The sequence below is a fragment of the Squalius cephalus genome (assembly GCF_949319135.1).
Source record: "Squalius cephalus genome assembly, chromosome: 23".
Classification (NCBI taxonomy): domain Eukaryota; kingdom Metazoa; phylum Chordata; class Actinopteri; order Cypriniformes; family Leuciscidae; genus Squalius; species Squalius cephalus.
In genome coordinates, this window is record NC_137144.1 from 5,318,953 (window position 1) to 5,342,922 (window position 23,970).

General features: G+C 38.9%; 2 protein-coding genes across 5 annotated transcripts in view; one reads left to right on the top strand and one right to left on the bottom strand.

The window, feature by feature from the left end:
• ankrd27 (ankyrin repeat domain 27 (VPS9 domain)) overlaps positions 1–9,787 on the bottom strand; it is a 47,309-nt gene extending 37,522 nt beyond the window's left edge. For 2 of the 4 annotated variants that reach the window (XM_079859385.1, XM_079859384.1), the window contains exons 1-2: positions 9,657–9,787; positions 2,003–2,125 (exon numbers count right to left, since the gene is read on the bottom strand). In XM_079859385.1, the coding sequence (XP_079715511.1) occupies positions 2,003–2,104 (102 nt within the window). In that variant the 5' untranslated portion in view covers positions 2,105–2,125; positions 9,657–9,787. Of the gene's footprint in view, positions 1–2,002; positions 2,126–6,843; positions 6,990–9,656 lie in introns of those variants that run through there. The other 2 variants (XM_079859383.1, XM_079859382.1) reach the window with 1 other exon arrangement.
• The window catches only part of LOC307151410 (histone H4), an 80,401-nt gene continuing 56,872 nt past the window's right edge, over positions 442–23,970 (top strand). Inside the window, exon 1 of the mRNA XM_079859413.1 lies at positions 442–460. The gene's annotated coding sequence lies outside the window, so the exon portion shown is untranslated. The remainder of the gene's footprint in view (positions 461–23,970) is intronic.

Consider the following 23,970-nt stretch of genomic DNA (forward strand, 5'->3'; position numbering starts at 1 on the left):
TGAACACAAGCTCATGATATTATCACGTTTTATTCTACGACATAAATAATTAGGCTTCAAAATTCATAATGGTGGTTCGCGTGACACTAGTGAAACCAGACTTCATTCGCCCCAATGGAAAGCATATTTACACTGTCTGAATCGTTCCCTATCCCCTATATAGTGCACTATGTGCCATTCACCAAATACATGATAGTTAATGCGTGAACAAGTGACTGATTTCAGCTGCAGCTTCAGCATCTACTAATAATGTAGGGGGCGGAGCTTCAGATTCTAGAGAGCATTTGATTGGACAGAAAATCTGATGAGAAGCTGAAGTGCAGAGTGATGTCATCAAAATCACTGATCCATGTTGGCGGAAGTGAGAGACTGTACGTTTATATCTTCTAAATGTGAATTTTGGCACTGTTTTGGAGCACACTAGCTTTAGATAACAGTAAGCAGTGGTTGACCGATGTTGGTTTTTTGATGGCCGATGCCGATATTTTTATATATATACTTTATATTTATTTTAATCAATATTTAATAAATTAGAAATAAATTAGAAAACAAATCCTTAAAATAAACATGCTTATACTTTAGATGGCAACTTCTTGAATCTGCAATCCTATTACAGTATTTTTCACAAATAAAGTAATTGTTTAAAAATGTATGCATATGTGAATAAAAAGGAAGTAAACACTGTAACAGGGCTCTCAGTAATCTGGCAATATCGTGCACACTGGTAATCCTATTTTTCAAATAAAGACAAGGTAACGCTAATTTTACATACAGCACACAGTGAAAATTATATGAATATGACACAGTGGGCAACTGGATATAGCACAGCATATTTTAAAATGAAGGATTTCAAGTTTTTCGATCACGTCTCCTGTGAAGCTGATCTTCTGTTCGCATTCACTCACTTCGCACGGACCGACCGTTACTCGCAGTAACACGTTTATGCAGGCTACAAATGCACACTTCACAAGATATCACAGCTGGATTCAATTAAATCTGCAAGGTTTGTGAAATTAAATGTTGATTATATATTCAAGGATTTGTTTAAATGATGTAGATGCGCATTTGCTGAATGTTGACGGTAAATGAAATTATTTTAGCCTGATTGTTTGCCTTTTCTGTTACAAATAATATAAAAGCAACGCTTTACTTTTTTGCATAGCATTTACTTTCTTTGTTTACCAGTTCTGTCTAACAAAGTATTAGATATGACTGACAGAGATCGTAAACTAATGAAGATGGAGAATGTGAGTGAGCGCTGTGTGATCAGGCGCTGCCGTTCTCTTCTCAGGCGCTGGTGTTCTCAGCGCCGCCCGTCAAAAAAAAATTCCTGCTTCCAACACATCGGCCAATCAGAAAAACGTATCGGCCGACGCCGATATTTAAAAAATGCCAAATATCGGCCGATATATCGGACCACTAACAGTAAGGCTAACATATTCATACTAAATATTTTGATTTCATGGGGTCTTTAACTTCTTGATTATTGAACAGATTGAACTGATCTGGTCACAAGCATGAGGCTGCAGGCCAAATGAAATCGGAGACGAGCTGATAACCACAACAACAGAACAATTTGTGATAATATAGAATGTGCATCACATGTTCACGCTTATCAGCATTTTTATCAGCTTGAAACACAGCTCATTCAATCATTTTTAGGAGAAGTATTCATTTAAGCATTGTTTTAAAGTTGAGAATGACCTCAAGACAGACACTGTCATTATCATCTGATTAACAGAACTTCAAACATCACCCAACAATTAAAGAATCAGTTCATACATACAGAACCTCTTTCTGACCGCATGTGAACTGACCACAGTCACATGAACGAATACATGACTAATTCTGTTCTACAAATAAATCCGTTCATCGTTCCAGTCGTCAACACGCAGACAACATTCACTTTTGCTGTTTCAAAGCGGTTTAAATGAGTAAGAACTTGAAGAGCATTTCCGATAAAGCACATAAAATGGTGATAAATGAGGAAGTGTGAACTCACAATGCCATGTAGTTCTGCCACCCTGCTGCTCAGGTCCGGTCTGTGCTTTTCCAGGGCCAGGTAAAAGGGGTTCTTTAGGATATTCTCATCATACACAGCCATATGTGTCCCAAACTCCAGCTCCTTCAAGAGAAAGAAAGGAACAGATAAAGAGAAAGAATGACGCAAAATGGGGGAACATATGGAGAAAAGGAATTTTAGAAATGTCACAGGACGTGGGGGTTGAACTAAACTGGATTAGCATTACTAACCACTTTTGCTCAGCTTACATTTTCTCTCCGGATTGTTTTTGAACTTTGCAAAGCTGTATTTATGTCATTATAAACCTAATTTAATATTAAGTGGCATTTGCCAAGCCAAGCATGACTATTACTCATACTTAAGATTGGTAATTTGAACAAAACCCCATTCCTAAGTATTAAAAAAAAAACCTGTTCACACCAACAACAATAACTATAAAGATAATTTACACTATAACAATAATTATATCAGCATCCACCAGTGGAAGATATCGTTCTGTTTATTATAAGTGCTGTCGTTTTGTCGTCTGCAGCTTTAAATGCTCCAGTGTTTTAAGGCAGGATTGATTCTGATTGGCTGTCAATGTTTTTATCGTTCATTAGCTTGAAAAAATCGTTCTGAAAGTGATTCCAACGATATCGTTCTTCTGTGCCATTATCGTTATAGTTGTGATGTGAACTCTGCTGTTATTTTAATGATAGAATGATTTTAAAAACTGTATCTTTATCGTTAAGGTTATTGTCCTCCTTCGGTGTGAAAATTTGGTGCAATAAATATTTTAATTTGAATGGGCGGCAACAGACAGTTCTCATTTGAATGAACACAAATATTCGCATGCTAAAATGCTGTTAGATTTTTACAGAGAAATGTTCTGATCTCATTTCCATTTCACTGAAACAGAAAACTGCACAGTGCTGCTTTGTACACCGTATTAACCAGGGTAACTGCTGTATTACTGTTATAATCAACCGGGGTAACCGCTGTATTACTGTTATAATCAACCAGGGTAACCGCTGTATTACTGCTATAATCAACCAGGGTAACCGCTGTATTACTGTAATAATCAACCAGGGTAACCGCTGTATTACTGTAATAATCAACCAGGGTAACCGCTGTATTACTGTAATAATCAACCAGGGTAACCGCTGTATTACTGTAATAATCAACCAGGGTAAGCTGTATTACTGTAATAATCAACCAGGGTAGGGTAACCGCTGTATTACTGTTATAATCAACCAGGGTAACCACTGTATTACTGTAATAATCAACCAGGGTAACCGCTGTATTACTGTAATAATCAACCAGGGTAACCGCTGTATTACTGTAATAATCAACCAGGGTAACCGCTGTATTACTGCTATAATCAACCAGGGTAACCGCTGTATTACTGTAATAATCAACCAGGGTAACCGCTGTATTACTGTAATAATCAACCAGGGTAACCGCTGTATTACTGTTATAATCAACCAGGGTAACCGCTGTATTACTGCTATAATCAACCAGGGTAACCGCTGTATTACTGTAATAATCAACCAGGGTAACCGCTGTATTACTGTAATAATCAACCAGGGTAACCGCTGTATTACTGTTATAATCAACCAGGGTAACCACTGTATTACTGTAATAATCAACAAGGGTAACCGCTGTATTACTGTAATAATCAACCAGGGTAACCGCTGTATTACTGTAATAATCAACCAGGGTAACCACTGTATTACTGTAATAATCAACCAGTGTAACCACTGTATTACTGTAATAATCAACCAGGGTAACCGCTGTATTACTGTAATAATCAACCAGTGTAACCGCTGTATTACTGTAATAATCAACCAGGGTAACCGCTGTATTACTGTAATAATCAACCAGGGTAACCGCTGTATTACTGCTATAATCAACCAGGGTAACCGCTGTATTACTGTAATAATCAACCAGGGTAACCGCTGTATTACTGCTATAATCAACCAGGGTAACCGCTGTATTACTGTAATAATCAACCAGGGTAACCGCTGTATTACTGTAATAATCAACCAGGGTAACCGCTGTATTACTGTAATAATCAACCAGGGTAACCGCTGTATTACTGCTATAATCAACCAGGGTAACCGCTGTATTACTGTAATAATCAACCAGTGTAACCGCTGTATTACTGCTATAATCAACCAGGGTAACCGCTGTATTACTGTAATAATCAACCAGGGTAACCGCTGTATTACTGTAATAATCAACCAGGGTAACCGCTGTATTACTGTAATAATCAACCAGGGTAACCGCTGTATTACTGCTATAATCAACCAGGGTAACCGCTGTATTACTGTAATAATCAACCAGGGTAACCGCTGTATTACTGCAATAATCAACCAGGGTAACCGCTGTATTACTGCTATAATCAACCAGGGTAACCGCTGTATTACTGTAATAATCAACCAGGGTAACCGCTGTATTACTGTAATAATCAACCAGGGTAACCGCTGTATTACTGTAATAATCAACCAGGGTAACCACTGTATTACTGTAATAATCAACCAGTGTAACCACTGTATTACTGTAATAATCAACCAGGGTAACCGCTGTACTGTAATAATCAACCAGTGTAACCGCTGTATTACTGTAATAATCAACCAGGGTAACCGCTGTATTACTGTAATAATCAACCAGGGTAACCGCTGTATTACTGCTATAATCAACCAGGGTAACCGCTGTATTACTGTAATAATCAACCAGGGTAACCGCTGTATTACTGCTATAATCAACCAGGGTAACCGCTGTATTACTGTAATAATCAACCAGGGTAACCGCTGTATTACTGTAATAATCAACCAGGGTAACCGCTGTACTGCTATAATCAACCAGGGTAACCGCTGTATTACTGTAATAATCAACCAGGGTAACCGCTGTATTACTGTAATAATCAACCAGGGTAACCGCTGTATTACTGTAATAATCAACCAGGGTAACCGCTGTATTACTGCTATAATCAACCAGGGTAACCGCTGTATTACTGTAATAATCAACCAGTGTAACCGCTGTATTACTGCTATAATCAACCAGGGTAACCGCTGTATTACTGTAATAATCAACCAGGGTAACCGCTGTATTACTGTAATAATCAACCAGGGTAACCGCTGTATTACTGTAATAATCAACCAGGGTAACCGCTGTATTACTGCTATAATCAACCAGGGTAACCGCTGTATTACTGCTATAATCAACCAGGGTAACCGCTGTATTACTGTAATAATCAACCAGTGTAACCGCTGTATTACTGCTATAATCAACCAGGGTAACCGCTGTATTACTGTAATAATCAACCAGGGTAACCGCTGTATTACTGTAATAATCAACCAGGGTAACCGCTGTATTACTGTAATAATCAACCAGGGTAACCGCTGTATTACTGTAATAATCAACCAGGGTAACCGCTGTATTACTGTTATAATCAACCAGGGTAACCGCTGTATTACTGTTATAATCCCCTACTGTCAGAGAGTAAATGTACATGTTAATTTAGCCCTTCTGACGTTGTTTTTTTTTTTTTTCACGCATTGGTCTGAACAGACAAATCTCACTGAATTAAGTTGTTGTGAGAACATTCATGTTGGTGTGTGAACAGGCCTTTAAACCTTGACGTGTAACCCATCCCACATAGTAACATGAATGATATTTTCAATAGTGCAACTTGTTTAAGTGATCAGATTAACATTGAAGAGGGACAAGAGCAATATCAGAGACGTGAGGTTGTTACTTTTGACATGGGTTACTAGTACACAGTCACCTTGCAACCACCTTAGGCTATATATCAACCGCAAAATAACGCCTCAATAAACACTCTGAACACCTTAACAACTGCACATCAATGCCCTATAGCGCCCACTCAGGCCACCCTACAGTCGCATTTGTGGTAGTGAGTTTTTTCAGAGACAAGCCCCACTTTACGCAGGAAAACATCACTCACTTTTTTTCTACAAACAGACAGAAGTTAAAGGAAGAGAGCCTTTTTTTGTCTTTCACTGTCTGTCCGATCAGTAGAAATGCAGCTGAACTAATTTAAGCATTCTGAAAATGAAATTAACTTCAAGACACTCCAACGTACAGTAAACATGATCGTATCCAAGTAAACAGAGGCAGACTATGAGGCGGCAAAGCACCCAACAACAAACTTTCCTCTGACTGAAATTCAAAGCCACAGCACATGTTTCTGAGGGGGAAAGACGCCTTTATTACATTTCCACCAACAGTTGTATTTTTGAGCCAGTCTTGAAACTGCAGGAAATCCCCACTATGTTCAGAGTGGGAAATAAAAAGTCTATTCGACTCACTTCCTTAAAATGTGTGTGTGAATTCTGACCAGAAAGACAAACAAAACCTGTCAAGAACGAATCTGAGACATATTGGATCTCAAAATTAATAGAAAAATTTAAGAAACTATACTTAAGAAAATGAATCTTGTTTTTAAGACCATTGCATTTTTTTTGCTCTGTAACATTATTTGAATGACAACTATACGGATTTCACCCACCAATTAAACCAGTTTACATAATTGTGATTATTTTAATTGTCACTATCGCAGTAGTATATTTCTACCGCCTTAAAATTACACTTAAACACCATTGATTTACTGCATTTTTTTTTACAGTATGAGGAAAAAACGTCCAGAGCATTGTATTTCACCCTATTATTCAACCATGTTAGATGGTATTCAGGCCATGAAGTTTGTGTTTTAATACGAACATTCCCAGTCTAGAATCCTCAGCTTCATGTTCCAACCAGAAAACTTGTAAAAACAGTAAAAGTTTGAACGATTCTGCTAAAGACTTACTCACATATTTATGATGGTTAAAGAGAGTTTGCGACACCATAAATAATTTCTTCTTCAAATCGTTGAAACGACGGATAAAGAGGAGGAAAGCCATGAAGATGAAGAGGCTCAGGGTGTCCTGGCGAAGATTAAAGAATCACATGGCAGCTCTGAGAGGTCAAGGCCAAAATCCCGATAATATTCAAGAGTCAGGCCTCCACCCCTCATTCTGGGCATCATGGGAGGATTGCTGGGATGACTGTCTGCTGAAACCCTGAAGAATGTGAAATCTGCCATGTGATCTGCTCCTCCGGGCCATAACAAACTGGGTTGAGGGGGAACCACACTCCTGTGATCCTTACAGGGATTTCATGGAGCGTGTTTTCCGGTTGACATTGAATTGAGCCATGCCTCCCAGATATCCAATACGCTGGCAATCGGTCACATGACTTACCATATAAAAGTATTTCACAATGAGCTTTTATCTTGACCTAACACCAGGCCACAAATGATTCAAGCAGAACGATTTTATACTTTAAACGGACAAAACAAAAATGGGCAACTGACGTGACATTACAAGAGATGTCATTTTACTGTCCTCAGAGATCATTTGGCTGGACTACAACAAACACACATATTTCACCATGACGCGGCGGAGTCAAGCGCATCTCCGGTCTGATCTACGAAGAGACCCGCGGAGTGTTAAATTAAATTACCGATATTTAACCAGTATTAATCGGTCAAAATTCTTAATATCAGTTAACTGTTAATTATGAGCATCCTAATGCTGGGTACACACCAAAAGATAATCGGGCTGATTTTGGGCCGATTACCCCCCTTCTGGCAATCCTAGCTATGTCCCGATTATCTTGATGGTTCTACAGATTATCTAATTAGATTTTCCCTTGGTACAAACGTCGGAGCCGCCCCGATCACGAGTCGTAAATATTCAACATGTTTAATATTTACGATCAGAAATCCTGATGTGTGTGATGACCCCGAGGACAAACGCGTGCACACTCTGGAGATTATCACGTGAAACGAAACAATATCCAATCAGAAAGCGAGATGATGGAAGACGGAAGCATTACAAACGCAGTCATGGCGCAGCACAAAGTGAAACTGATGTGGACAGCAGAGATGGAGGATCAGCTTGTTGATTTGTGGCAACAGCACAAATGTTTAAATACAACGTGTTGTGTAAAACCTTTCCAAACACTATATGCTTATTCTGAGGTCTCGCGAGATTTTGCAAGATTTCCTGTGTTCACAGTCGAGACTCTGGTTGAAAATCTGTTAGTGTGTGGTGTGTAAGTAGAACTGGTAAGTGATGGATGCTGTGTTAAATATTGGGTGTGCATTAAACACATGTTCCTGCTGCAGTGGCTCCTGTTAACAGCATCACTGATTGTAAACGCAAGCGAAAGGGTTTTATTGCAGCTTGCAGCTCGAATACAGTACAAGTATCTCATAGTGCTGATTCACTCTCACTGTTGGTGATATTACAGTCTTACAGAAAGATTTCAAATATTGATTTGATCTGTTTATCTGTCTTAATTTATTCAATCCACATTGCTATATGTATTTTGGGTGAATTCCTGCATTATAAGCACCAAACTTGCAAGACAGCTTAAAAGTTACGCGCAATAATCACAGTCCTATGCTAAAATTCAGGGCCAGAATAGTGAATATGGCCTGATAGTATTTTAATATAATGGCATTATATGTAAACTTGCGGAGTCCTCCAGGGATCTACCCTTGGACCTCTCCTGTTCAATCTGTATGTTTCCCACTAGGTCAAATAATGGCAATAATGTTAAAAGCAGATGAAACTCAAATCTACCTCTATTATCAGGTGACGACAGTCCCATGACACAAACTGTGAAGTAATGATGAAAACCGACCACACTGCATTATATTATTTTAAACTGGTTGCCTATTTCCCAACAACGTAAAAGAAATCATTACAATTTTCTCACCACTTATTTAATTGTGTGGGGGGGGATTCACAAAATCAATTTCATTGGACAATCTCTAGTGAATTCGTAAAAATCTTGTCAATAAAGACTTCAAAACTTTTAGCCTAAATGGCAGGTGTCTTTCTTTTTTATTCTTCTGCAAATTAAATAATTTTGTTCAGAAATAATGCATCAAATGATAAAAAGAAAACAACAACAGACAGTTCTGAAGTTTCAATTCAAAATATGATCACGTGCCTCATTGCAAATCAATATGAACATTACAACAGTTATGCTCATGTTTTACAATCATGCACACTGCATTTGCTATAAACACTTACATTCGTTAGTAAATAGATAAAGACCTTAGAAAATGCTGATAATATTGATAAAAGTAAGCACCCAATTTAAGGGAAAATAGCAGGAGACTCAAAACAACAACATATGCTTAGTGTGCATATTTTTATACATGGCATCCATGGGTTCAGTCTGGAATCAGTATCTGAGCCTGACGCCGATTCAGATCACACATCATTTGTAATTCAACACTATGTGTAATAAAACATAATCTGTATTTCATGACTAATGGTAAAAATAGCATCCGATGCTAACTAGCCATTTGCAAACCAGAAGAAAACACAAACTGCATGGGTCAAATGGTTGATCAAGTATGGTTTTTGATTAGTTGTAATTATTTGTGTATACATGCATGTTTCATTGATGCAGAATATAAATAATGACAATATGAGTGCTAATATTAGCGTTCATTTTCTGTCAGTTCCTCAGACTTGCTATTGCTAACAGCTCTAAAACAAAAGAGCAAAAACACTGAAGATATAACTATTAAGCCGTCTTGAAAGAGGAAACAGGTTCGTCTTACCTCAAATAATTATGTACAAGATGGTAAAGTGGTAAACAGAACATTTACTGGAGTTTGGCAGCGATCGCAGAAACATTTCAGACAAGTATCGTCAGTCACACACTGATGATTACTGTAAAATGACACACACCAATCAGAGCTGTGTTCGATGAGGTGTTAGCCAATCACAAAGCGTCTTTCAGTTTGCTATCGTGATACAGGGAAGCGTCTTGTTTGGGTTAGGCAAAATCTTCTTAAGATTATTTAAATTTAAGAACAGATGCACAAACAATTAAAATCACAAAAATGTAAAAAATAACAATAAAATAAAATAATTGGGAAAACTTGTATGAATTACTTGGCATGAGCATGCCTGGACAACAGCGTACTCTAGTGGAAAATTCCAAAGCCTTGTTAATCAAACCTGGTCATTTTATAAAACAGATTTTATTCATTCAATAAAATATGTTTAAATACAAGTAAAACATGTTCATTTTAAATTAGGATGAAAATGTAATATTTGTATTCTAGAATAAAAACAAACATGACATTCTTGATATAGTCATGTAATATTATTTTACCCCTCTCATTAAATTATTTAAATCAATCTAATAGTATGTTATTATTGTATTACTTTTTATTAATTATTCACTTTTGAAGATTTATCAACATATATTAAATGCATTTGTACTACAGCAAAATTGTTATAATGTAGAACAATTTCCTTTTGACTTTCAGAAAACCTATGAAAGTTTATATCGATACACATATTGAATGATGTATACTTTCTAATGTCTAATGTTTCAGGATAATTTATACATTACATACACTGAAGAAAGCAAACAGTTGTATCAACTTAACAAATTACTTTAATTGGTAAAGTCATCTTTTCTTTTTCAACTTTTTATCAACTTAATTTAACTAGGTCAATCACACTTATATTATTTAAGTTTGTTCAATCCTTTTATTTACATAAACTTAATTTGATTGCATTCCAACTTTTTTTCCCAAATCATTTTTAATTGACCTTTAAGTAAAAACTTTATAATTTCAGAATTAATATTGATAAAAAGTAATATTTTTAATTAGTTCTGAATTATGTACCTTTCCCGATAATGCAAGATTGTTTAGTCACAAAAGACTCAAATTGCTTTATAAGTATTTATTAACGTTTGTTCAGTTTACACACTGACAGTACACTGATACAAATCATACAAAAACAACTGAAACATCTATCAACTAAAACAGTAGACATTCTTGAAACTCTGAAAAGATTCAAAACTTCAACTCCCTCGATCGATCACAATGCCAAGGTCAGCAGGTGGTTTATGAAGTTCTCCTCCCTCCTTCCAAATAATGAACACCGCCATGGTGAGCTGCTCAAGGTCAACCTCACAACCATCAGTTTCCACACTTCATCATCTCTGCTGGCTCCACTCTACTTCCGGTTCTCTGGCTGCGCCCCCTCCATCGGCTTCGTCTGGTTCTCTGGCTCCGCCCCCTCCATCGGCTTCGTCTGGTTCTCTGGCTCCGCCCTCTCCATCGGCCGGCTTTGTCCGGTTCTCTGGCTTTGCCCCCTCCATCGGCTTCGTCTGGTTCTCTGGCTCCGCCCTCTCCATCGGCCGGCTTTGTCCGGTTCTCTGGCTCCGCCCCCTCCATCGGCTTCGTCTGGTTCTCTGGCTCCGCCCTCTCCATCGGCCGGCTTTGTCCGGTTCTCTGGCTCTGCCCCTCCATCGGCTTCGTCCGGTTCTCTGGCTCCGCCCCCTCCATCAGCGTCATCCGGTTCTCTGGCTCCGCCCCCTCCATCGGCCGGCTTTGTCCGGTTCTCTGGCTCTGCCCCCTCTATCAGCTTCGTCTGGTTCTCTGGCTCTTCCCCTCCATCAGCTTTGTCCGGTTCTCTGGCTCTGCCCCCTCCATCAGTTTCATCTGGTTCTCTGGCTCCGCCCCCTCCATCAGCGTCATCCAGTTCTCTGGCTCCGCCCCCTCCATCGGCCGGCTTTGTCCGGTTCTCTGGCTCTGCCCCCTCCATCAGCTTCGTCTGGTTCTCTGGCTCTTCCCCCTCCATCAGCTTTGTCCGGTTCTCTGGCTCTGCCCCCTCCAACAGCTTCGTCTGGTTCTCTGGCTCTGCCCCCTCCATCAGCTTCATCTGGTTCTCTGGCTCTGCCCCCTCCAACAGCTTCGTCTGGTTTTCTGGCTCTGCCCCCTCCATCAGCTTCGTCTGGTTCTCTGGCTCTGCCCCCTCCATCAGCTTTGTCTGGTTCTCTGGCTCTGCCCCCTCCATCAGCTTTGTCTGGTTCTCTGGCTCTGCCCCCTCCATCAGCTTTGTCTGGTTCTCTGGCTCTGCCCCCTCCATCAGCTTTGTCTGGTTCTCTGGCTCTGCCCCCTCCATCAGCTTCATCTGGTTCTCTGGCTCTGCCCCCTCCATCAGCTTCATCTGGTTCTCTGGCTCTGCCCCCTCCATCAGCTTTGTCTGGTTCTCTGGCTCTGCCCCCTCCATCAGCTTCATCTGGTTCTCTGGCTCTGCCCCCTCCAACAGCTTCGTCTGGTTCTCTGGCTCTGCCCCCTCCATCAGCTTCGTCTGGTTCTCTGGCTCTGCCCCCTCCATCAGCTTCATCTGGTTCTCTGGCTCTGCCCCCTCCAACAGCTTCGTCTGGTTCTCTGGCTCTGCCCCCTCCATCAGCTTCGTCTGGTTCTCTGGCTCTGCCCCCTCCAACAGCTTCATCTGGTTCTCTGGCTCTGCCCCCTCCATCAGCTTCGTCTGGTTCTCTGGCTCTGCCCCCTCCATCAGTTTCGTCTGGTTTACTGGCTCTGCCCCCTCCATCAGTTTCATCTGGTTCTCTGGCTCTGCCCCCTCCATCAGCTTTGTCTGGTTCTCTGGCTCTGCCCCCTCCATCAGTTTCATCTGGTTCTCTGGCTCTGCCCAGCTTCGTCTGGTTCTCTGGCTCTGCCCCCTCCATCAGTTTCATCTGGTTCTCTGGCTCTGCCCCCTCCATCAGCTTCGTCTGGTTCTCTGGCTCTGCCCCCTCCATCAGCTTTGTCTGGTTCTCTGGCTCTGCCCCCTCCATCAGCTTCATCTGGTTCTCTGGCTCTGCCCCCTCCAACAGCTTCGTCTGGTTCTCTGGCTCTGCCCCCTCCATCAGCTTCGTCTGGTTCTCTGGCTCTGCCCCCTCCATCAGCTTCATCTGGTTCTCTGGCTCTGCCCCCTCCAACAGCTTCATCTGGTTCTCTGGCTCTGCCCCCTCCATCAGCTTCGTCTGGTTCTCTGGCTCTGCCCCCTCCATCAGTTTCATCTGGTTTACTGGCTCTGCCCCCTCCATCAGTTTCATCTGGTTCTCTGGCTCTGCCCCCTCCATCAGCTTCGTCTGGTTCTCTGGCTCTGCCCCCTCCATCAGTTTCATCTGGTTTACTGGCTCTGCCCCCTCCATCAGTTTCATCTGGTTCTCTGGCTCTGCCCCCTCCATCAGCTTTGTCCGGTTCTCTGGCTCTGCCCCCTCCATCAGTTTCATCTGGTTCTCTGGCTCTTCCTCCTCCATCAGCTTTGTCCGGTTCTCTGGCTCTGCCCCTCCATCAGTTTCATCCGGTTCTCTGGCTCTGCCCCCTCAGGGCTCGACATTAAGGACTGCACGATGGCCCGGGGCCAGTGTGAACGACGCTCAGGACAGTTGAGGGAACTGTCACTTGCCCAATCAGGCCAGTGCTGTAGGGGTGTACAATATATATCGTCTATGATGTCGTAATTGTTGATTTAAACGATCTGACATTATCAGTATGTCCCTCACATTACAAAAACCAAACAAAAACGCACCAATTGAGTGCACGCATACACTACGTGATGTAGTCTAGTAGATTAGACTAGCGCTTGTACATTTAGAGTGCACGCTTTTACTGCGCGATTTAGTGTATTAAAATGCATTTAGAATGCCCCCAGATTCAAGATAAGGGGCAAAAATGTAAAAATGTAATGTAAATTTGTTGTGGGGCCAGTGAAAAATTTGGCAGGGCAAGTAAACTTTTTTTACCACTGACCCGACCAGCCCAGTCAAAAAAAAATTCTATTAAACACTGGTCAATTCTTCAATTGCATGTGCTGGAAGCAGGAAAAATGGGCAAGCAAAAACATCTGAGAGAGAAGGGCCAAATAGTGATGCTAGACGACTAGATCAGACCCTCTCCAAAATGTCTTTGGGGGCTTTTCCTGGTAAGCAGTGAATTGGTGCGAGGAAGGACAATTGGAGAACCAACATCAGGGTCATGGATGCCCAAGCCTCATTGATGCACATGGAGAGCGAAGGCTATTCCATCACACAGAAGAGCTACTGTAGCTCAAACTGATAAAAAACCTAATGCTGCCTGTGATAGAAAGGTGTCAGAACACTCAGAGCATCACAAGTCAGGTTTCCATAACAGATTTGGGCAAAACTTTTGCAATATTTTCTAAATGTCAATAAAAAACAATCGCAAAATTACTGCCAGTATTCCCGTAATACTTTTGTCTTTTATGAGTTTAATGAAGAACTCTGTCTCGTCTTCTGTCCAAACATACCGCGGCATCTTAAAAAGATACCTTTTATAGAAAGAGGAAAAGGTAAAAAAAAAAGGGGAAACCATCTACCCTGAATAATCACTGCAAAATAGTTATGAAAGAATGAGACATTTTACTCAAAGTGTTTGTAAAATCTGGTCTTATATTGATATGCAAAGATGTACTTCCATGAGAAACAAAACAACTCATACCTTACGTAAAGCCAAGGCATTTTTTTGTGCAAATAGAAATGGCAAAATCATATGGCAAAATATTAATAAACTGATTGGAAAGCAAAATAAAATGGACAATGATAGATTGGAAATAAAAGTTAACAACGAGCTGCTAAATAATCCAAATTAATTAGCAACTGAATTCAGCAATTTCTTTATTAACTCTGTCAATGAAATAACACAAATGTTTAGTTCGTCAGAATAGCTCGTAAGCCTATTGATCCTGGACAGCCGGTTTTCAGGTTAGAGCAAATAACTGATCTGGAAGTGGCTAAGATTATTAAGCCCATGAAATCCTCAAAGGCCAAAGATGCGTATGAAAATATATAAATACACAAAGACGCGCTGGTATGCTCGTTAACACATCTGATAAATATATCAATTAAAATGGCAGTTGTTCCATCAGTTCCTGTCAAGCGTCAACATATCAGAAAAACATACCCGGACAAGAGAAAATGGATCAGAGAGTCTTTACAACTTTACAACAAAAAAATAAATAATAACTTGCCAAGGTCCAGTTGTTGATGACATTGTAAAATGGTGTGGTGATGCTTGTCTGCAGCTCAATCTAAGACCTAAAATATGACTATTGATTACAGAACTGAAGCTCATTCTTCCCAGTATGTTCATTAAAGGTGAGAAAGTGGAGTGTGTGGAAAATTATAAATATTTAGGACTATTGTTGACAATAAACTGCGTTTTGGTGTGAATACCAAAAAGAAGTCTGTCAGTTTTATTCAACAGTTATGTCCTTAATCATGCTCTTAGCTAGTGACCTTTTTTTTGCACTCAAAGTTCTCTATTCTGCTCTTGCTAGACTACAAACGATGAAAAACAATTGATGCAAATATTAATTTGTCCCTTGTGCAATCAGATTGTTAAATACTCAGAATGGTAAATATTAGTATTTTAAATGTATATGGATGATTCTTTAACTATGGTACTTTTCTTGTCCCTGGATGAAATAATAAAATCTAAAAAACATTTCTTCTTTTTTGTTTTTGCCACATTTACTTCACCCCAAGGGGAACTTATAAAAAATGTATCATGGCTCAATCATTATTTTTATTATATAATATGAGGCCTTTTATGCATGGTGTTTACCGTTTTCCCTCTGTCCCTAAGTCAGACTTTGTACCTTCAACCTCGCTTAATTCTAAATTAAATATTTAAATAATGTAGATTTCAAGTACAAATGATAAAATATTGTCTAATTCAATTATACATATTATATATTCCAATATTTATTCACATTTTCCTATATTTTTCATAAGTATAACCCTTGTCCCTTGGGTTCACTGTCATTTCCACCACACTGTACAAAATAGAATCCTGGGATCATTGTTTTAGGTTTGTATAGACCTTATGCACCAGAGAAACAAGGGCGCCGCCATCTTTGGAAAATTGTCTTTTAACTTCCGTTTTGCGGTCGCTCTGTATATTTATATGGCATTTCTGTCCAGGAGTAATTAGCTTTTTAAGTGGATTTACTTAATGTAAAGTTAACGAAAGTTATCATGAGGACTGTAATGTTTAAAGCAGATGACTTAACAAATGTAAATCGACCGGGAAGATTTTAAAACGAGCCGTTCATTAATAAACACGCAAAACGCTGTGAAAATACAGACCGGAAGTCAAAAGACAATGAGCGCAGCGCTGAAAAGGGGCGGAGCTACATAAGGTCTATAGACCAACGCTACTTTTGCGTCATCGAAGGGTAACGCCCCTTTTTGGGGGAAAACAAACGGAACAGAATTCGCTCTAGATCTGCAAAGTTTCTTGAATAAACTTGAATAAAAAAGCAAAAATGGCACAAACATACAAACTCTCTTTGCTTGCCGAGGACCGTGAGCAGTATTTAAAGAAGCTACTGGATACGGGGTTACAGAGGTGTCCCTTTGAAATGGTCGAAAACTGGATTAATGACCCCACGCAGTGGCCAAATATGGACTATTCAGACATCAACCACTATCTCGTGGAATCACCAAGTTAAGTGCTAGCCTATTTTTTTTGTCATTAACACACTCACAGTATGACAAACTAGACGATGAGGAGGAGTCTAGAGGAGACGGTGGTTTACTTGGATCATATTTCTCTTGATTTTTTAGCTATTGACATAGTTTTGTTGTCGACTAGCTATATAGTTAGAAAGACGAAGCTGCTATCAGCCAGCTAACGTTACGTGATTAGCCCTCACTAGGCACGCTACCGTGGCTGTTAACTGATTTTACTGTTGAAATAGTAGCAGGCTAGGACTAAAGTGGACTTGGCTGGTTTCTGCTGGTGTCTAGAAAGTGCTAGGGCTTTGAAAGTTGTAAAAAGGTTCAGTGTACGGCAAAATTTGTATGGGACCAATGTATGTATGGGGCTGTCAAATTGGATGTTGTGACATTACGCTATCCTATCTAGCCTAGAAGGCTTGATCTACTGCCGTTCGTGTTGTTACATGTAAAGTTAGCCCAGCAGTGGTTGTTGAAATGTCATATTTTACAACTTTCAAAGTCCTAGCACTTTCTAGACACCAGCAGAAACGAAGGTAGCGTGCCTAGTGAGAGCTAATCACGTAACGTTAGCTGGCTGATAGCAGCTTCGTCTTTCTAACTATATAGCTAGTCGACAACAAAACTATGTCAGTAGCTAAAAAATCAAGAGAAATATGATCCAAGTAAACTACCGACTCCTCTAGACATGGCCTCATCGTCTAGTTTGTCATACTGTGAGTGTGTTAATGACAAAAAATAGGCTATATTTGGTGATTCCATAGTGGTAGATGTCTGGATGTATTGGATTGGGGATGTAAAAAAATGTCTTGCATCACAAATAAGTGTATTGTGATTGTCAAAAGATTTTAGTAACTAAACAGAATTGTATTAGGTTTAGTGACAACATGTTACAATGTTTACATGGTACAATTTCTGATAAGCTATGTTTTTTTTTATTATCTTGACACAAATTTCACAATAAAGTTCAGATCTTGTGATTTGATTCAATATTGACTCATCTGGATAAATATTAGGTAAGCCTACACAAGATAGGCGTACATTTTTCTCAAGAAAAAAAAAACTCACCTAATGCTGTAAACATATAGAGAGCCCTATCTAGTATTATTTAAGATTAAAAATAACTCAAATTAAATATAATGCATTTTTTTTATTATAATAACAACCTTATTTAATGATATAAGTAAAAATATAATAAATATGTAATAGTAGCCATACACATATTTAGCCAAATACTCTCTATAGCTCCTTTTTCTAGCTTAACTTTAACTAACGTGCTAGCCTATATTACGGTCATTAAATGGATTTCCTGAGGTAAATGTTATGTGACATAATTGTTCTCCAGCTGTTCAGTTTCCGCGGTTGAAAAACACTGATTCATCGATATTATGTATGAGGAATATACATTTCCGCTAGGGATCTGTCACGTAACATTTACAATTACCAAAACGGTATTTAGTGTTTGAATTTCGTAATAAAATTGACAGAATCTGAGAGCTGATCATTTTTTATATCATAACTAACCTGCTCTGTTGTGCCAATTTTGCTATCAAGAAACTTTGCAGATCTAGAGCGAGTTCTGTTCTCGGGGGAATCCGTTTGTCTTCCCCCAAAAAGGGGCGTTACCCTTCCATGACGCAAAAGTAGCGTTGGTCTTATAGATAACTTTAAAAATTACATTCTAATAATACAAATACATTTATTTACAGTAGAAAAAGTCAATGCATATTAAGTTTTTAAGTTTTAAATTTCAAAAACAATATTCACATTATAATTATGAATTGTAGCTGAAATATAGCCATTGCATGCATGACGTCCACTACAGTGGACATGTGATTAATCAGAGTTTTCTCTCAATCTAAAATCAAAACTTGGAAAATTTTACTGTGATATGACTCATTAGATATTGCTTTATGCTGCAATATTTTTTTTACCTACAAGAGTCTCCTAGGATAGAAGGAATGGGTGGATATTCTGGAGCAACTTGGCATGTCTGACTGACCCTTGGCCATCTTGGTTTGGAGGGGGAAAAAATCGAAACACAAAGGCTTGCCACTTGGTTGCAATTTATAGGATGATGCACCAGGGTCCAATGAAGAGATTGATGTGCAACTTTGCCATAAAAACCCGTGCAAATTCAAGAAAATGCTTTTTTAATAGCTGTCCACTGTAGTGACCACTATGCGTGAATTAATAATGTGTAATTTGTGTATATTTAATGCTAACTCTAAAACTAATATTAGCAGGCTATCATAGCATGATATTTTAGAGAGAAAGGGGGGAAATGTCATTTCCACCACAGTCATTTCCACCACGGTGTTCATTGTGGTGGTAAAGACAGGTTGTGGTGGAAATGACATTGTTCGTGCTAAACAGCATTTTTTTTGGGCTATAATACTAAAACTTCAATGTAAAAAAACATATAATTAATTAACCCTTTCATGCATAGTGGTCACTACAGTGGACAGCTATTAAAAAAGCATTTTCTTAAATTTGCACGGGTTTTGATGGCTTAGTTGCACACCATCCTCTTCAGTGGACCCTGATGCATCATCATACATTGCTACCAAGTGGCAAGCCGTTGTGTTTTGATTTTTTTCCCCTCCAAACCAAGATGGCCAAGGGTCAGTCAGAAATGCCAAGTTGCTCTGGAATATCCACCCATTCCTTCTAGGAGACTCTTTATAGGTAAAAAAAAAATATATTGCAGCATCAAGCAATATCTAATGAGTCCTATCACAGTTACATTTTCCAAATTTTAGATTGGTAGAAAAATCTGATTAATCATCTGTCCACTATAGTGGACCTCATGCATCAATGGCTATATTTCAGCTACAATTCATAATTATAATGTGAATATTGTTTTTGAAAATACTTAATCTGGAGTGGCTTTTTTGACTGTAAATAAATGTATTTGTATTATTAGAATGTAATTTTCATTGACATCAAAAAAGTTATGTGATTACATAATGTATGTGACTTGTAATGCATTACTTTACTTGTTAGATCAAAAAGTAATCTGATTTCGTAATGCATGATATTGTAATGTGTTTCTTTACTCGTAACATCAAAAAGTAATCTGATTATGTAATGCATGTTACTTGTAATGTGTTTCTTTACTCGTAACATCAAAAAGTAATCTGATTATGTAATGCATGTTACTTGTAATGCGTTTCTTTACTCGTAACATCAAAAAGTAATCTGATTATGTAATGCATGTTACTTGTAACACATTACTTGTAACATCAAAAAGTAATCTGAATGCATTATGCATGTTACTTGTAATACGTTACCCCCAACACTGATCATTTCAGATGAGATTGAAAAAAACGTATCGCTAGGTTTTCTCAGAGGAGGGCTATGATAGAAATGTGTCCATCTTGAACATAATCAGAAATATAGCTGCGAGCAGCGATTACGGGCCCAAGCCGGTGGCACCGCAACCCCGGTGCCTTTAGTTACCTAAAGGCACCGGGGTGGCGGTACCGCCGGCTTTGGCCCTCCATCGCTGCTCGCAGCTATATTTATATATATATATACATACATACATACATACACACACATACATATATATGTATATATATATATATATTATTGTTCAAAAGTTTGGGGTCAGTAAGATTTTTAATGTTTTTAGGAGAAGTCTCTTCTGCTCACCAAGGCTGCATTTATTGATATAAAAAAAACAAAACAGTAATATTGTGAAATATTATTCCAATTTAAAACAGCTGTTTTCAATTTTTAAATATTTTACATAGTAATTCATTTCTGTGATCAAAGTTGAGTTTTCAGCATCATTACTCCAGTCTTCAGTGTCACATGATCCTTCAGAAATCATACTAATATGATGATTGATGCTCAATAAATATTCATTATTATTTTCAATGTTGAAAACAGTTGTGTACAGATTTTTTTTTTTCAAAATGCTTTGATGAATGTAAAGTTCAAAAGAACAGCATATATTTCAAATATATATATTTTTAACATTATAAATGTCTTTACTGTAACTGTTGATCAGTTTAACTCATCCTTCATAAATAAAAGTACTGATTTATTTTATTTATTTCCCCAAAAAATAAAATTTTAATTATTACTAACCCAAAACTTTTGAGCGGTAGTGTTTAACGTTACAAAAGCTTTAGATTTCAGATAAATGCTGTTCTTTTGAACTTTCTATTCATCAAAGACTGTACACAACTGTTTTCGACATTTAAAATAATAATGAATGTTTCTTGAGTATCAATCATCATATTAGAATAATTTCTGAAGGATCATGTGACAGTGACGACTGGAGTAATGATGCTGAAAACTCAGCTTTGATCACAGGAATAAATAACAGTTTAAAATATATTAAAATAGAAAGCAGCTGTTTTAAATTGGAATACTATTTTACAATATTACTGTTTTTGTTTGTATTTTTAATCAAATAAATGCAGCCTTGGTGAGCAGAAGAAACTTCTCTGTTATGTGCGCGCCACAGACTGCACGCACGTCCGCTTAGAGTTCCGCCTTTTGCCTTCCGTCAATATTACGTTATTAGAAAATTTTTTTTTAGAGAATCGATTTTTTGACATTTGTGAATCGATTCAGAATCGTCCACGTCCGCATCGCATCTAAGAATAATTTTTTTCTCCCACCCCTAGATTTCATACAACAGGTTAATAAACAGTTACAATTAAGTCACTTACATTTTAGATGCAATGTTGACTGTTTTTGTTCTGTTTCAGCAGCGAAAATAGTTAAACAAAGATCACGGCAGAACCATCACGCATCACGTGTTTTCTCATAACTGAACGATTCAGCATTTTTAACGAATCGGTTGACTCAAAGATTGAATGATCAATCCATAAACATCTGTCTTAATCATGATCGACTCATTCGAACAAATCGTTTGAACGAATGAATCAATGACTCGCTTATTAAGATGGATGCCTGGCGACACCTAATGGCGGTTTAGTGTTGTTTAAAAGCATCATTCTTTCCCACATGTGTGTGATTTGTGTGTGCAACATTATCATTATTTTTCTTACACTATTATATTAGCGATTTAAAAGCACCCACTCGTGTCACACGTCGATTAACCGGTGGGAAAATATCCTCAGACACATACCTAATACATGTATATTTAAATACAATATTGGCCTACCTGGTAAAAAGTTTTATATACTTTTTTGATGTCCTTTTGGACACAAGAGGGCAGTATAGCCCTATGTTTGCTTTTTTGTTGAACCAAATAGCACTAAATAGCCTGTTTTAACTTTTTCATTCTTCTTGAATTGCAAAAACAGAATAAAATGGGTTTAGTTGTGATATTTGTATACTTTTATATAGAAATAAATGGTATATAATTACATTTTTAGAAGATTTTTAGTGTTTCCTTTTTGGACATTATTTAATCCCTCGCCATAGCAAAACCGTTTGAGATATTTATTATCCATTCACAATTTAGCATATTTAATGTAGTTTCATCATGTTGAAAAAGTTTGGTACGAATAAAATAAATAGTTTAAGAGGAGTGGCTAAAAATTCAGAGGCTGATTTTGCAAAAAAATTCACATTCAGACCAAAATATCTGACTTCCTGATGCCCAGAGCTATTGAATGTAAATTAGAAAGTTGTCCGGCTTGATGAGAACAATATACAAACTATTTTTTCTTTACTGTAGTTAAAACTAACCCCCCCACTTTTGTCAAAAGCATGTTGAAAGTGACACACTTCCTGCTGCCAGTTGGTGGCGCTATAACTTTGACTCACAATAGCTACATCCATCTGATCGGCCTCTTACCACGAACACACTGCTGAAGTTTCATCAAGATCAGTTAATGTATGCAGAAGTTATTCCACTTCCGTGTTTCTCTTTTCTCGCCATAAATTCGATTCCTCGCCACAGCCAAACCATTCGAGATATCAAAAATCCGTCCGCAATTTAGCATCCTCAAAGTCTTGACTACATGCACACCGAGTTTGAAGGGGACACGGTGAATTTTCTAGGAGGAGTATTTCACATTCCACAGCAAGCGTTTTCCAAACAACCCATAATAGCCGACTTCCTGTTGGGCTGGCGTAAAACTTGACTGGGGTAAAGTTGTTCGGCCCGATGAGATCTATATGTGTACCGAGTTTCATATTAATTCATGCGAGCGTGTTTGATATATGGATCAAGTTTTAGAACCCCGTTCAAGGGGGCACTGTTGAGCCCCCCAGCCATGCCCGGGTACCAGCTTCAGCCCGGCCCTGATGGCCGTGGGTTCTGACCTGTGTGCAAAGTTTCAAGAGTTTTTGAGCACGTTAAGGACCCCAAAAGCCCCTGAAACCTTGATTAACAATATAAAAGCAATAGTCAAATCCCCCCCTCCCCTCACACGCACACAGACACAGAGAGAGGGAGAGAAAATTCTTCAGAAAATCCACATTCAAACCAAAATATCTCTCTTCCTGTTGGTCGGAGATGGTTCATGTAAATTAGAAAGTTGTCCGTCTTGATGAGAACAATACGCATACCAAGTTTTGTTGCTGTTGATAAAACTAACCCCCCCACTTATGACTAAAGGTGGCGCTACTGAGCCCCTCACCACGCCCGTTTCTGAAACTTTGCACATGTCTACTGGATAATAAATGTGATGTGTCTGTCGAGTTTCATGCAATTTCAAGTATGTTAAGAGTCTCAAAAGCATAAAAAAAGAATATTAAAGTTTGATGCGTTGCCACGGCAACAGTATCTAAGATATCAATAATCCTTTCACAGGTTTACATCTGCCGTGTGTCTACATTGTACACATAAAGTTTGAAGCAAATCTGGTAAAAATAAGACAGTGATTTCAAAGCATTTTAATAGTGATGTACTTCCTGCTGCCTGTTGGTGGCGCTATAACTTTGACTCACAATAGTCACATCTGTGCGATCGGCCTCTTACAACGAACACACTGCTGAAGTTTCATCAAGATCAGTTAATGTTTGCAGAAGTTATAACACACTTCCTGATTCATTTTTTCGCCATAAATTCGTTTCCTCGCCACGGCCAAACCGTTCGAGATATCAAAAATCCGTCCGCAATTTAGCATCCTCAATGTCTTGACTTCATGCACACCGAGTTTGGAGGCGAATCGATGAATTCCCTAGGAGGAGTACATTAAATTCCACAGCATGCGTTTCCAAACAACCCTAAATAGCCGACTTCCTGTTGGGCTGGCGTAAAACTTAGAGCACGAAAGTTGTTCGGCCCGATGAGATCTATATGTGTACCGAGTTTCATATTATTACATGCAAGCGTGTCTGATTTATGGACAAGTGTTCGGATCCCGTTCCAGGGGGCGCTGTCGAGCCCCCCTGCCACGCCCGGGTACCAGCTTCAGTCCGGCCCTGATGGCCGCGGGTTCTGACCTGTGTGCAAAATTTCAAGAGTTTTCGAGCATGTTAAGGGCCCCAAAAGTGGCCGAAAGGTTGACAAAATAATAATAATAATAATAATAATAAATATAGCTGCGAGCAGCGATTACGGGCCCAAGCCGGTGGCACCGCAACCCCGGTGCCTTTAGTTACCTAAAGGCACCGGGGTGGCGGTACCGCCGGCTTTGGCCCTC